This window comes from Solea senegalensis, linkage group LG18, assembly GCF_019176455.1.
Source record: "Solea senegalensis isolate Sse05_10M linkage group LG18, IFAPA_SoseM_1, whole genome shotgun sequence".
NCBI classification, from domain to species: Eukaryota; Metazoa; Chordata; class Actinopteri; order Pleuronectiformes; family Soleidae; genus Solea; species Solea senegalensis.
Genome location: NC_058041.1, coordinates 1,523,181 through 1,537,953, shown reverse-complemented (window position 1 = coordinate 1,537,953; position 14,773 = coordinate 1,523,181). Strand labels below are relative to the sequence as shown.

General features: G+C 44.1%; 1 protein-coding gene and 1 non-coding gene across 3 annotated transcripts in view; both read left to right on the top strand.

The window, feature by feature from the left end:
• LOC122759042 (transformation/transcription domain-associated protein) overlaps positions 1-4,902 on the top strand; it is a 101,815-nt gene extending 96,913 nt beyond the window's left edge. For both annotated transcript variants that reach the window (XM_044013518.1, XM_044013517.1), the window contains 2 exons: positions 1,385-1,579; positions 3,904-4,902. In XM_044013518.1, coding sequence (XP_043869453.1) covers positions 1,385-1,579; positions 3,904-4,188 — 480 coding nt within the window. In that variant the 3' untranslated portion in view covers positions 4,189-4,902. The remainder of the gene's footprint in view (positions 1-1,384; positions 1,580-3,903) is intronic.
• Positions 4,903-11,912: 7,010 nt separating this feature from the next.
• Positions 11,913-11,984, top strand: trnat-ugu. Its single transcript has one exon. It is a non-coding gene; the product is annotated as a tRNA-Thr (tRNA).
• Positions 11,985-14,773: the final 2,789 nt, after the last annotated feature.

Sequence of the window (14,773 nt, the reverse complement as noted above, 5' to 3'; positions counted from 1 at the left end):
TTGGGAATGTCCTGCTTCACCAAGTCTGTTATGTAGTTGACAGTGATGTCATCTGTGTGTGAAAATTAAGAAACCTTACTCAACAAGACTCTATTGAGTGATAAGCCAATAAAATACTCAATTATCTCGAGGTCTGATGGTGGCCAAAATCTCAATATGAAACAAAATAAACCTGAAATATGATGTAAATGTATGTTTATGAAATGGCTGGTTATAGCTAGTTTCTCTGCATCAGCACAAAATGTCTTATTAACTGCAAAGTTGGTAGAAATTCAAGGTTGTGGTTTCCGTGGCAGACATATTAGAGTGATATGGTGGTAAAACAAGACGTCATAAAACGAAATACTCAGGAAAGTATAGATGCGTGAAAGATCTACTCAAGTACAGTAACAAGGTTTTTTGTGCTGGTCCATGAGACATCGTATCATCTCCAGAGAATCACTTTGGTCGCCCCGTGGAGCCACTTTCTCTATCAGCTCTTGTTATCTTTGACACTTGCTCTGAGAAATCGCACAGTCTCTTGTCATTTTCTCACAGTCAAGTTCACGGCCTCGAGCCACTCCGTGTCACACACTAATGACATCAAAGTCACGACAGCCCTTAAATGAAGCAGCGGCGGCAGGACCTGCTCGTCAGTCTGAGTGCGGGTGTATCACAGCCTCCTGGGGGTCGCTGGTGTCTCAACCCACTGCCTCACAGCTCTGCACTGGGGCCTGTGGGAGCAAATGACTGTAGGGGGAGGGAGGGAGGGAGGGGATGGGAAGAAGAAGAAGGAGCTGAAATGAAATGCACTGCTATAAAGCTGTCACAGCCACTCACCTTTTCATATGAGAGAGCTTATCTTGGCTGGACTGGCTGCTTATATTGCGGTCCTCTCGCACATAAATGCAGGCTTAAAGATGAAAACTGGGCTGTATATATTTAAGTCAGCGGGGAGCGACAGAGCTGAGGATTATAGATGTTCTGCCGCTGATAGTTTGACGTGTTACTGTGTCGGGGGCCAAGCAGATCAATAACGGCAGCCATCTTGTACTGTAGGAGAAGGCTTTGTACTGTGACCTGGTATATATTTCAGAAACGACTACAGACAGGAATATGTATTAAGTTTGAGCTGTTTATTTTTCTTTATTGTCCGCTGGGATTGGCACCAGCAGACCCACTGCACGACCCTCATGCGGAAGATAAAGCGGTAGACGATGAATGAATGAATATTTAGTCATGCAGTCTTGCTGAGATGTAGATCTCTTTACACAGAATAGTTATGAAACGCAAAGAAAAACAATTACAAGCATCCTAAAAGCCATAAAAACAAATGAACTTGAATTAGAGATAGAATAACTCCAGTACAGATCTGGTTTTGACGTGCTCTATTCTATTTTTTAAGGACACGGGGAAACTCAACGTCTCCTACTTCCGCTTTGACATCAATGACGCCACGGGCGACCTGGACGCTAACCGGCCCGTTCCGTTCCGCCTGACTCCGAACATCTCCGAGTTCCTGACCACCATCGGCGTCTCTGGTCCACTCACTGCGTCCATGATCGCGGTGGCGCGATGCTTCGCACAGCCCAACTTTAAGGTAAGTCAACAATAAAGAGCCTTTTTTAACGATTAAAAAAAAAACAGATTAAGAAGCTTTAACGATTAATATAATGTAATCAAGACGGATGTGAGCAATGGTGAATTCTCAACTTAGCATTAAAATTCTGTAGCATTACATTACATTACATTACATTAGCTAGCTGATAGCTCGCCAACACTTTCAAATCCGAAATGGGTTAGGGTTAGTTCATTTCATTGTTTTCTTCTTTTATCTTAAATAAGTCTTTCTTTACAGCCTGAGTAAAGTTAAAAGCATTTAAGCGATATTTAGGATTTTTGGAATCACATTGGACTTTTTTGGCCAATATTGCTACTGATACTGAATATCCTATCAGCACATCCTTATTAAGAAGATATATCAGTTAACATTTTTGCTGGTATGTGATACAGTTAAGATTTATCTAGTTTATTACAACATGAATATTATAAGCATTATTTCTTTCAGAGAAATCACAAACAGATATTTTCCTCTAAATCCCTCATGGGAACTGCTGTGTGGGCCACTGAGTGTCTAGTTTGATCAGTAGGGGGCAGTTAAGTGAGATTAAGTGAGATAATTTGATATGAAGTAGAAATTGATTGCGGGTCGAGTGCAGCAAGTTTAAGACCTCTGGTTTAAGGAGATATTTCCAGTCATTTCAAATTTCAGTCATCTACAAAAAAATGTGTAAGAAATGGGCCTGAAACAACTCTACAGATATTGTTTTGCACTCAAACTTGGGATTATCTAAGGCTAATGAAAACGGGGAACAGAAGAGTGTGAGGGTTTTATATAATGAGTCTGCAGCAGCGGGGCAGTAATAACACGCGTGTGCTGTCTATGTAAAGCTCTGGCTCACCGTTTAAATTTGATGCTCAGGGAACCAGAAAGTGCTTAAAATGCAAATAAACAAAACACTTGACGACGTGAACCCGCCGACGACCAGAGGGGCCGGAGTTTCTGGCGGTTTAAAGGAAACGGACGTTTCCAGGGAACATAACAGAACACCTAACAATCATCCACTCAAATATAGTGAAGCTTTAAACCACAAAAACAATCAAGTGCCTGGTGAAACCGTATAAACACTTGGGTTAAGGCTGAGGATCAGCGTGAAGCTCGCTGGATGATGATTGCTGGTGTTGCAGGCCCTTCATGGTTTTGGATGGTGATGTTTTTCACTTCTCTATCACTGTAATGAGCTCTTAACGGCACACGGAGAGAGAATTTCCCAGAGGACGGCGACTGGCACGTCTTTAACTGACGTTAACAGGTCTGTTTTTTGTTTTTGATGGAGAAGAACTCCTCATAAACTGAACTTTTTGTCACGTTCCACTGCTTTTATTCTCATGACGGACGTTTCGAACAAAACCCAGGAGATCACCAACCCACTGTGTGTGTGTTTGTGTATAAATAAATATCCATATATCTCAGCTCGTGGTCACTTGGCCAGTTTGGTTTGGCTGGACAGTGAAGTCAGTTTTAAGATGGATATTCCACACACACTGACCATCCAGCAGCTTTTTTCATACCGACTTCACTGTGGTCTAAATGAGACGAGTGAGGAAAACTTTGTGTCTAGGCCAAACCGACAACAACGTTCCGTGCAGACGACATCAGACTCGGACTGTTGTCAGAGCGGAATTCTACCCAAAACAACAACAAAAACAAACGGGTGGAGCAGCTACGAGATGCATTCAAGAAACCGCGTACATTTTATGACCTTGTTGTTCAGTTTTGTATATTTTTACTGTATCATTGATGACATTGTTGTAAAATTGAGTGTGTGGTAGCAGGATATTAGATGGCAGGCGTTCACAACACTCAGACAAGTGGTGACATCTTGGTTGACCATGACAGAGAGGAATACTCACCCCAGGGTTCCCACGGGTCCTTGAAAGTTTGTGAAGAAAGCAGATATTTATGTAAACGTCTCCCTTGTTTGTTACGACGCCACCTACAGACTAGGCCTGTGCAGGACAAACATGGAGTCATAATTACTAGCATTGTCTCTCTCCTTCTCTGCCGCTGATGTGAGATTCCATGCAGAACAATGAGCGAGTAACGTTTAGCTGAGCTAAGCTAAGATCCCAATGACAATCGCTTGTCCAGATGCAGAACGTGGCTCTTACAAGTTCACCTCCCATCGTAAGCTGTGTCAGCACATTTGGTCCTGGAATTTGTGAGGATTTGGTCCTGGAATTTCCTTGAAAAGTCTTTGAATTTGATGTCAACAAGGTGTGGGAACCCTGTTTAATCAAGGTCAAATCTATAATTAATCTTTAATGTTAAATCTACATCTCGTTCTCCTCTGTGTCCGACAGGTCGACGGCATCCTGAAGGCCGTCCTCCGCGACGAGATCATCGCGTGGCACAAGAAGACCCAGGAGGACACGTCCATGCCGCTGTCCCCTGCCGGCCAGCCGGAGAACATGGACTCGCAGCAGCTGGTGTCGCTGGTCCAGAAGGCCGTGACGGCCATCATGACCCGCCTCTATAACCTGGCTCAGTTTGAGGGAGGGGAGAGCAAAGTCAACACGCTGGTGGCCGCGGCCAACAGTCTGGACAATCTGTGCCGCATGGATCCCGCCTGGCACCCGTGGCTCTGAGAGGACAGAGGACATGAGGACATGAGGTGTTTCTGTTTAATATATGTTGCTCTTCACTGTAACACATGACCGGCGGACATTTTTGGACGGGAGGAATCAAAGTGAAACAGGCTCGTCTCTTCCTACTTCAACCTCTATTTATTTTTATAACTAAATGAAAAAACAGACCTGCGTGTGTGCGCCTGTGTGTGTGTGTCTGTGTGTGTGTGTCTGTGTGTGTGTCTGTGTGTGTGTCTGTGTGTCTGTGCTGCCATTGTCCAACAGGACAAAATGGCAGAACACACACTGGAATAGGAACCATCATGAGCCATTCAATCGAAGCTAAATATTAGTTTTCTTCTTCTCGGAATTTTACCGGAAAACTACCCACAAATTTGTATTTTTTTATTTAAAGAGAAAACCATGTTTCTTCTTCTTGTCCTTCTTTTTTTGTCCCTGTCACATGAGGAGGACACTTGTCCTTGGAAATAATGGATGATGCAGATTGACTGAAAATGACGAATCCAAACGCTGTTTAACTGTACATTTGTTTTGTTTTTCCCCGTCATTTTGTCATAAAGTGTAACTGCTCTTGTGCTAATAGCATTCCCAGGCTGACTGTGGTGTGTGTACCTTTTCCTTTTTTAAAGGTACAAAGCCTTTTTCCAACACAAGTTTTACCTCCTGCCCTGTAAATAAGCATTTTGTTTTAATAAAATGCTTCTTTATATAATACACAACCTCCTTTTCCTGTATTCTGAGTGTGTGTGTGTGTGTGTGTGTATACACACACTTAGGACTTGAAGCAATTAATCTAAAGAATGAGTTTCCAGTCTCCACTGCGCTCATAATTATCATCAAGAAAAACACTCGTGCTGCTTTCCTTTGTCCTTTTTTTAGCCGCGTCTTTAAAAATGGCAATAATAATAATAATAATCAGTAATTCCCATCTGAGTTGTGCGTTTGCTGCGTTTGTTTCCTGCGTCAGTGTCACAGTCATAATCGCCCTGAAGGACACACTCCTGGATGTTATTACTGCAGTAATAACTCACTGTGTTCACGCTGTGACAAACCCACTGCTCTCCTCAGTGGATGTTTATGGAGAAACATTTTATTTATTCTTTTTTTTTTATTACGTTTTGCCTTGTTGCTTTTTTCGGCAACTTTTCTCCCAAAGTATAACCATTTTTAGCATTAAGCTAAATAAATAAATGTACGTTTCAGTCCACTAGATTCACTCACTAGAGCTGTTGTGTGAGTCAATCACAATATATGAATATCGCAGTATTTTGCAATATCGCATCGTGACTGACTTAAATATCATAATATCACATTGTGACTTAAATATTCTGATATCATATCGTGACTTAAATATCGTGATACTATTGCATCGTGACTTAAAATATCATGATAATATTGCATATTGATTGACTTCAATATCGTGATAATATCGTGTTGTGGTGTCTCTGGTGATTCCAACCCCAGAGACAGAGAGCATATTTGTGCATAATGTAGTGACTAACTTACATTATCCGTATCTGTGAAACCATCATTTTAAATTTGGTAAATTAATAAAAAATTTATTTAACCATGATATCATATGAAAATTCCACAAATTTATTTTGAGGGCCCAAGTAACTTCTTCCATGACCCCATGTGTGGGTCCCGAGCCAGTGTTTTGGAACCACCGCGTCAGACCGCAGACTGTGGTGAAAGCTCAATATGATAAAACAAGTGGTTTTCAGTTGCATCATCTCCAGTATTCTTCAATATTCTTGTGTTAAATTATTAACATATAAAGTATAGACTTCATAATCCTCAAGTAAATGTTAAAACAACTTTAACCTGAAGAAGAGAAAGTGAATAATATTTGTTGAGAGTTGAATCAGAGGAGAGTCTGTGTGGTGCAGCAGCAGCAGCAGCAGCAGCAGCAGCAGCAGCAGCAGCAGCAGCAGTAACGTGGTGGTGGTTCCCTCTGTTTGATTAATGTGAGCCACTGGATCAGCAAGTGGGCCGTCCTCACTTGACTTATACGCACTGTCAGACGCCGCGCCTGCGCTCATAAACAAAGGTTATATCTCTGTTTCGCCTCCATGCAATCACACGCACACGCACACGCACACACACACACACAGTCTGCCTCTCAACATGTTAACTCTGTCGCTCACATTTCAAGGAAATCACCAGTTTCTAACCATCATCATATCATTGTTTTGTCTTCAGTCAGAAGAAGAGATCTTCACATTGGACAGACACGCGTGTCACCTCTGAGTGATCACATGTGAAGTCATGTGACGTCTTTGTGCTCAGGTTCCATTTCACGCCTCAGACACACACACACACACGTGTGCAGGAGCAGAGGTGACGGCCGGACACAGCACCTCCTTCTTCATCTTTTCTCTCCTTTTTCTTCCCTCCCTCACCCCCCTCACCCCCCTCCCTCACCTGCCTCGGCTCAGTGAGAGAGAGGCGGCTCAGGTGATTGATGTTCTCCGGTGGGAGTGGACGTGTGGATCATCATCAGCGCTGGCACAGAGCAGAGGTCTCTGAGGACACGCTGGACACGCAGGACCACATGATGAAAGGGGGCGGAGTCAGGTGAAGCGGGGAAAATAAAAAATGACACACGCGTGTATAACAACGTGCAGTGTTTACATGTAACACAGCACGTTTACTTTTTTGTTATTACTGTACTGTGTCAGACCAGACTGAGGGAGCGTTTGCGTGTATACAGCAGCAGAGCAGAGGCGGGCGGAGACGAGAAGTGTTCGTCTGCTCAACAATCAGATTATTGAGCAGTAGAAGCTTCTCTTCAACCTGTTTGTCAGCGTCTCGCTTGTCTCCGTCACTTCCTGTGTGCAGCGCAGGAATGTCACCGGGTGACATAAGAAACACAGAGAGACAGACAGAGAGAGAGAGACAGACACGTGTGGAGCTGATGAATCATCTTTGTGTGTGAACTCATTTGACAGTGGAATGGTTTATTACAGTGGTAACAAAGTACTTTGACTGTACTGTAAGTGTATTTCTTACTTTAACTTAAGGTGTAACTAAAGCCCCTTTTCTCCAGCTAACTCCGCCCAATGCCCGATTTTGAAACATGCCAAGAAGTGGACTGAGAGCTGAGTGAGAGGGAGGAGCAGTGCATGGGGCGTGGTCTGGTAGTGAAGGGGGGAGGGCTCTGGGACAATGAGCCTTGCAGTGATTGGACACCACCAAGAAAACTTGAAGGGTTTCAGACTCCGAACACAAGAAGGAAACAACTTCTCAAACTCCTGCCTCCTCTTCTTGTCCCTCGTCACAGTCCATCACTGGAGATCAGGACGCCGCCCACTCTCCTCCTCTTTTCACGACCTGCATCCAATGACAGGTCACATTGTATGGGGTGTTTGTGGCGGCAGCCTCTTTGTGTCTTTATGTAAACAAGCGGCATTCATCAAATAACGGCTCTCACATGGAGCGGGAGCCCACCGTTTGTTTTGTTGCTCATTGTCGGAGCTCCATTAAAGCCTTTAATGGCGTTTCCACTCTGAGGAGTCGAGCTCATTAGTTCTGTGTCTAAAATCTGCCATTATGATTTTAATTGAGCAAGCTGTACACGCAGCAGTGCAGCCCCACACACACACACACACACACACACACACACACAATTCCTTTGGTGACAGTGATGGAGCAGCACATCAACCACTCACGCACTGATTGTAACTTGTCCTGATGTGGATTGTGTAGCAGACTTTATGCTAAGCTAACCGCACAAACACAGAATGCACAGAAATGTGTGCATGAAACCTGTTGTTATCCTTCAGATTATTGTTTTCTCCGCGGTCGTTGATGAGGAAGTTAACGTAGATAAAAACGATTGGCACTGTCCCGGACCCGTGCGTCGCTCAAGGGATCTACAGCGCCCCCTAAGGTGAAAACAGAGGCACAATTTAGTTCCACCGAATTTCCCGAAACTTGGTGGGAAGATGTTATAAAAGAAGACAAACAAAAAAGTCCAACGTCACCCTGGCCTCAACGCAACAGGAAGTCGGCCATTTTGAATTTTGCACCCTACGTAAATGAGTACACTCGGTAATTTGTACTAGTTTAATCTACTTCACTTTTTATTTTATTTACCTTTATTTCTACCTTATCAATTTTTTTTCACCGACAATATACTTGTACAATCTGAGGCGACAAATAAAGAGATGTTGTACTGAAGCTCTAGATGTTCATGCGCCGCGTCAGAGAACGTCGCGGGAGACGCCAAGAAAACATGCTAGACCCTTCGTCAGGGCGTCGCAGATGTTCTTCACTTATGTGAGACGACACATCATCATCATCATCATCATCATCATCATCGTGTCGTCTGATCCCGACATTAGTCGAGCAGCATTTCAAAATAAGTTTGGTGACTTGAAGACGTCCTCGTCTGTCTTCCGTCATCGCGATCACCTCTGGTGTCTCCAGATGCTCGTACTAAAACAAAACTTTTTGAAAGTGACGCAGGGACAGATTTTCGGTGGAAGCAGATGAGGCACGTGGGGGGGGGGGGCAATTGTTTCACCAAAAAAATAAAGTATATTACAACGCTTCATCACGGAAATGACTCCGGGAATAGACGGATCATAACAGTGTGAGTATCAAGTGGGGAGACGTATTCCTGCTGGTATTTATTACACATTCTCTTCACTTATCTCAAAGAGCCATGAAATTGATTTCATCACTTGAGGGAAAACTTGTTTTTAATTGATTCTGGAAAATCGGTGATGTGATATTTAACTTTTTTACTTGCTGTAAAAGCTGGAGAAAGTCAAACAAGCGTCGCCGCGTGTGTCTGGATTTAAAGTTTAATATTAATATTTAAATCATAACTTGTGGTACTGTAAAATGTTAGCAAAAAACATGCTAGCACGCTAAACATGCGTGTATTAACACATTCATTAATAATATATCAAATATATGCATAAATACCCGTTAAACCTTTTGTAGTTTCCGGTGCTAATTAGCATGCAAGCTAAAAATGAAAGTTTAACTTAAACGGCAGTAGAACAACTCGACGATGCTCGTTTACTGAGTTCCTGACAGACTTGATTTACGGAGCACAGATGAACTCAATTAATCTCAATCCAAATCACAATAGACGACGTTGTTGAAACATGGAGGCACAAGATGGCCGCCTCTGTAAAGTAAACATAAAAAGGCTTATTCTGATTCATTTTGTTTTATTTTTAAAACAAACATTCTTATAGTTACTATATTTCATTTCTGCAAATAAACTGGACCTTTAAGCACAACATGCAGCAGGCTAGTTTTATTAGCGTCATTAAAAACACACTGAGCATGATAGTGAGTTTGGGTCCTGACCCTTGACCTCTGGTCTTTCGTGGACATTGTTACAGGCCTCACACATAATCCACATTATTTAATGTTTTATAACATAATTCAAGACACAATCGACGGTTGTAGGTTCTGTAGTTCAGATAAAGACAGGAAACACATCCAAATGAATGATTGTCCTGATCAGACCCAGCAGAGAGATGTCCAACACCTCCTCCTCCTCCTCCTCCTCCTTCCTCCCAGCATCCTCAGCACTCTCACTCTCCTCCGCGGCCAACCGGGTGATTTAATTTGTTTGGTAATATCAGGATTGGCATGTTCAGCCCAGCTTCACTCCAAAGTGAAATTGGACGAGGGCATTGGAGCCTCACCATGTAAAACCGCCTCACCTTGACAGCTGCTTGAGTGGGCAGCGGATTGCTGTGGAGGAGGAGGAGGAGGTGGAAGGATGAAGGATGTACCTGAGAGGAAGGCAGACACCAATTCACTCCTCGCTCTTTCCCACAGGGGGATTTGTGTGTCAGTGTGTGAGCCAGCGACCAAGACGGAGACAAAGCAGCAGGTGCACGCGGAGCTCAATCTGCTCCACAACGACGTGCTGGAGCTCGTCCAATCTGTCCAATCAGTGTCCAAGCGGACCGGGGAAGACGGCTCGCGCCGCGCTGGATCTCGTTGTAATTTGTCACTTTTATTTTGTCAACTCAGATCTTCAAAGTCCGTGTTTTCAGAGACACTCACTTACGCTCCTCTGTGGCAGGTGTCTTTACAAAAGTCCATTATCAGCAGTTTGAGGTGAAAAATGTCTCCTCACAGGGTCACCCTGTCATATTTGAATGAGTCAAATAGAAGGACACGGTGTCTCCTGTGACCGTCGTGTGGAGGAGAAACTGGTAGAAGATGGATTTCCTGCTCTGACACAAGAACTTCACACACAACAGTATTTTCAGACGGAAAACTACGTTAAGTGCGTTAATCTCTGATCTTCAGAAGTTCACTGTCGTCTGTGAGGCTTCTTCAACCAAGTCCAGGTACCTCAGTTAACTCCTGAACTGGATCATGATCTGAATCAGGGTTTCACAATCCTGGTCCTGGTGACCCACTCTCCTGCATGTTTTAGATGTCTTGTAGTCAAGACCGCCTCAACCGAGACCAAGACAAGACCAAGGCCAGAGGGTATCGAGACCAAGACAAGACCAAGACCACGTAAAAATGGTCTGGAGACCAAGACAAGACCAAGACCACGTAAAAATGGTCTGGAGACCAAGACAAGACCAAGACCACGTAAAAATGGTCTGGAGACCAAGACCAGTCTCGTGACATACAACCCTAGTGGACAGAACATGGGAAACCACGGTGAGACTCGCACAATCAAGTTTGACTGATTTATAAAGTGTTGAAAAGTTGAGTGAATAATGAAGTCAGTTTCATTTTAAACCACAGATCCAGGACTCACTCTCACACCCACCTCGACATCATTATCCTCAATCCTGCTCCAGGTTTAATGAACGTGTCTGAGAGGAGAATCCGTGTCCGTGTCTGCAGAGACAGGTGAGCAGACAGACAGACAGACAGACAGACACACTGTGAACCTTATTACATGTACGTACATATATGAAAACCATCCAGACTTCATGTTTCTGCTGCCTCCAAAACTGTAAAAAAAAAACCTGCTGAGACGTGATAATCTGATTAGATTAGATTTTAACCCCTAAAATAAGACAGTTGGACGTCATTTCAGGAAGGACAGTGATGAAGAGACGCGTGAGTCCCTGAACGTTCACACACACACACACACACACACCTGTCACGTCAAACAGAGAGTAGACAGGTAAGACGAGCAGAGTAAGAGTCTGAGGCCAGATTCATTTCCACCTCCAGTGGAGGGAGACCACCTATTTAGTCCATCTGTGAACCGATCCAGGCCACAGGGACGATAACAGATCACAGCCGACAGCAGAGCTCAGATCTCACTGAGAGGGGGAGGAGGAGGAGGAGGAGGAGACTCGGGCGTTCATGACTCACCCTCTCACCACCTTCAATCTCACTATCGTTACATGAAACCTGTCACGCTCGGCCTCACTGGACTTTTGCTTCTCTCTGATTTGGACTTTTTGGAATGAATTCATTGTGAATCATTACTGAACGATTCTGTCAACAAATCTTTTTTAAATCAACTGATTCTAATGATTCAACTTTACAAGTCACAAGTTTGAAACGACGCCACGGCTGCATGATGACTCCACCCACGTTGTGGAGGAACTATAGTAACTGGAAATGACTCAAGCCGCGCCGTGCAGAGGGAACACGTGCCGCGACCAAGTCGTGGAAAAACGCCATTAGTATCGACTCAGGTCTCCAAAATGCACCAGGTGCTATCGTTAATGGAATGAAAACAAACAAAAAAAAAATAAGGAGCAAGTGGAGGCGTGGTGGCCAAGTGGTAAGGCGTTGGTCTTGTAAACCAAAGAACATGGGTTCGATCCCCATCCATGCCTTGAAAAACAACATTTAGTCAAGATAATTCTTTAACCCCGAACTGAGATTCCATTTATCTTCAGTATGAGCAAAATAACCGGGCCATCATCACCTGTGCTGTGAAACCGCTACAGATGGTCCAGAACTGCCTGGTCCTCATCACTGAGCTGCACTAGCTATCCTCAGCCGCCCGCATCAATGATGCTAGCCTTCATGGTTCTCCTCACACCTACCTAGGGCAGCCTGTGGCCAAGTGGAAAGGGAACTTGACTTGTAACCAGAGGGCCACTGGTTCAAATCCTCACCTGGCCAAAAAAGGCTGCGGTACCCAACCCCCAATGCTCCCTGGGCCCATCCTAATTCTAGGATGGGTCAAAATGCAGAGGAAAACTAACTAACTAACTACCTAACTAACGCTTTTCTAAACGTTCACTCTTTCCCGATTCAAACTCAGTGTCAGATGAGACTGAGCTCCGATGTTCGTCCGGCTACAAACAGCTGTGACGAGTCCGTCGTCAGCTACTGTCCAAACACACTCACTCTCTCCAGCTCCGCCCCATATCACACATGCAGGGAGGTGTCTCCTTCTTGTTTAACTTTCTTGAAAGAATGGAGGCGGAGCTCCAGTCTCCCGTCTTCTCACCTCATTACCCGCACCTGGCCGCCGACTGCAGGGGATCCTCGTTTAAGTTCACTCGTTAGCAGCGTCCTAATGTGTTCTGACAGCAACAAGAGCCGAGGAGAGGAGGAGAGAGTGGGTGAGGAAGACACTGAGTCAACTTGACACGACGAGGATGATGATGATGATGATGATGATGATGCACTTTGCTTGTTTCTTGCTTTGATTTCCATAAAATGAGCATCATCTTAAATCATGGCAGCCCTCCACTGGTGGCCTTGTATGCATAAACCATTAGCTTCCGTTGCTAATGCACATAAACTAATGAACGCAATATCATTTTTCCATAACTGCACTCGGCAGCACAACAGGAAGTCAAATAGAAAACCGCTCTGTTTACCAAATACAGTCATCCGTGTCTGACGATGGTGTTTTTTCAGCCGCTCGGCGACAACAAGCGACATCGGAGGAAACGATCAAGGCCTGAATTTGACTCCGCCTTGAAAACAAGGTCAGGACAGATTTTCAGTCAAAGCAAAGTCTTCAGAGATTGAAGGATTTGTTCTCCATTAGCTCACAAATGCAGGTTCAGCCCTCCGACAAATCTCATTCCTCTGCCTTCACTGGAACACATGACGAGATTTCCATACTAGGCCACTTACATCCCATATTTAATAATTGAAAGTCAGTGAACGTCTCCTCTGCGAGGCTGCAGGTAAAGACACAACCATGTGATGCATTCAGAGAGAGAACAACGAGGTTTGTAGGACACAAAGAAGTTTGATCCACTGGATCCAGAAGAACGTTCTGCATCTGTACTGAACTTCACCTGCTGCACTACTAACATGCAACCTTCAGAGAACGGTCTCCTAAGGTTCTCCTAAGGTTGGTTCCAACCAAACCAAAGACTAACGTCTAGAGAATGCTTCCTCAGGATTAGGTAGGAGCCGAGGAGTTCCCTAAACCTTGAGGGAACCAAAAACTGAAACGTTCTCCTGTGGTTGCACCGTGGTTTATATCGATGTTAAAATCCAATCGTTACGCCCCTGCGGTCCTGCCCACGACTGACGTCCACCTCTCTCTCACGCACTGGTGCCACAAGCCAAAAGAGAACGTTCTTTAAAGGTTGTGTGAAGGTTGTGAAAATGTAACGTTAGGGGAACGTTCTGAGAAGGTTCTTTAAAGGTTGCATGAAGGTTGTGAAAATGTAACGTTAGGGGAACGTTCTGAGAAGGTTCTCTAAAGGTTGCATGAAGGTTGTGAAAATGTAACGTTAGGGGAGCGTTCTGTTCTCTAAAGGTTGCATGAAGGTTGTGAACGTTAGGGGAACGTTCTGAGAAGGTTCTCTAAAGGTTGTATGAAGGTTGTGAAAATGTAACGTTTGGGGAACGTTCTGAGAAGGTTCTCTAAAGGTTGCATGAAGGTTGTGACAACGTAACGTTAGGTGAACGTTCTGAGAAGGTTCTATAAAGGTTATATGAAGGTTGTGACAACGTAACGTTAGGTGAACGTTCTTGCAACCAAAAGAGAACGTTCTGTAAAAATTGTAAGAAGGTTGTGACAAAGTAACCTTCTGGGACCCAAATATGCAACCAAAAACTAACGTTAGAGGAACGTTCAGAAAACTTTCCACATCAATCACAGGAGAACCTGGGGGGGAACCTTTAGGGAACGTTCCCGCAACCAAAAGGTAACGTTCCCAGAACATTCTGGCAACCAAAAAGTGTTAGCTGAGTTATAACTGTAACCATCTCACATAAACGTGACAGAAATCATCCTGATCTGTTAAGATGTCGCTGACATATAAGCATCTGAACCATGTTTCATTTAAATGTGCATCTTAATCTGTAATCTGGATCAGATTTGGATGTTTTTACACTTTTGTCCGTGATAAGAGTTTCTGTCAGTTATCAATGAAACTGGAAACAGGCAAAATCTTGGAATTAGTCGGTGTAAATGCAGCCAATGTGGGAATTTCTCACCAGTGTTTTTCTTTCTTTTCTACTTTCACGGCCTGTTCTCAGGATGGAGACAAGTGTCAACTTCAAAATGTCCTTGTCCTGTGAGATTACCAATCTGGGATGTGCGCGTGAAGGCTGCCACTGTGTCACTGTGAGGCCGATGGAGTGAGCGATGGTGCAGAAGACAACAAGGAGGGTGGAGCTGCCGGGGATAAATTATGAGGAAAGA